This window comes from Seriola lalandi, unplaced genomic scaffold (genome assembly GCF_002814215.2).
Source record: "Seriola lalandi dorsalis isolate HSWRI2012SDOR001 ecotype SW California unplaced genomic scaffold, Sedor1 jcf7180002054973, whole genome shotgun sequence".
In the NCBI taxonomy this organism is placed as follows: domain Eukaryota; kingdom Metazoa; phylum Chordata; class Actinopteri; order Carangiformes; family Carangidae; genus Seriola; species Seriola lalandi.
This window is the reverse complement of record NW_019525523.1, coordinates 136445-137176: the sequence shown is the minus strand read 5'-3', so window position 1 is coordinate 137176 and position 732 is coordinate 136445. Positions and strand designations below refer to the sequence as shown.

Genomic DNA, 732 nt, shown 5'->3' with positions numbered 1-732 from the left:
TCTCCACCTCTGTCCTCCTCTAAAACTGTTGAGTTATCTGTAGCTGACATCAACGACAACCCACCTGTGTTTGAGGAACAGTCGTACAGCGCATATGTGACTGAAAATAACAAACCTGGCTCCACTTTATGTTCTGTTACTGCTCGAGACCCCGACTGGAGACAAAACGGTACAGTGATTTATTCTCTGTTAGCTGGTGAGGTGAACGGTGCCCCGGTGTCCTCCTACCTGTCTGTTAACGGAGACACGGGGGTGATCCACGCTGTGGGGTCGTTTGATTATGAACAGTTCAGGAGCTTTAAAGTCCACGTGATGGCCAGAGACAACGGTTCTCCTCCGCTCAGCAGCAACGTGACCGTCAGTGTCTTCATATCAGATGTGAACGACAACCCTCCTCTGATACTGTACCCCGCCCCGGAGGGCAACTCCTTCATGACCGAGCTGGTCCCCAAAGCTGCACACGGAGGCTTTCTGGTTTCCAAAGTGATAGCAGTGGACGCGGACTCCGGACAGAACGCCTGGCTGTCCTATCATATAGTGAAATCCACTGATCCGGGACTTTTCACTATTGGTCTCCACAGCGGAGAGATCAGGACAGAGCGGGACATTTCTGAATCTGACAGCATGAAACAGAACCTTATTGTGGCAGTGAAAGATAACGGACAGCCCTCTCTCTCTGCCACCTGTTCCATGTATTTACTTATTTCTGATAACTTGGCTGAGGTGCCAGAA

The 732-nt window shown here is 50.5% G+C and overlaps 1 protein-coding gene across 1 annotated transcript in view; it reads left to right on the top strand.

The window, feature by feature from the left end:
* Window positions 1-732, top strand: part of LOC147817335 (protocadherin gamma-A12-like) — a 2757-nt gene that overhangs the window by 1736 nt on the left and 289 nt on the right. The window contains exon 3 of the mRNA XM_087171015.1: window positions 162-648. Coding sequence (XP_087027141.1) covers window positions 162-648 — 487 coding nt within the window. The remainder of the gene's footprint in view (window positions 1-161; window positions 649-732) is intronic.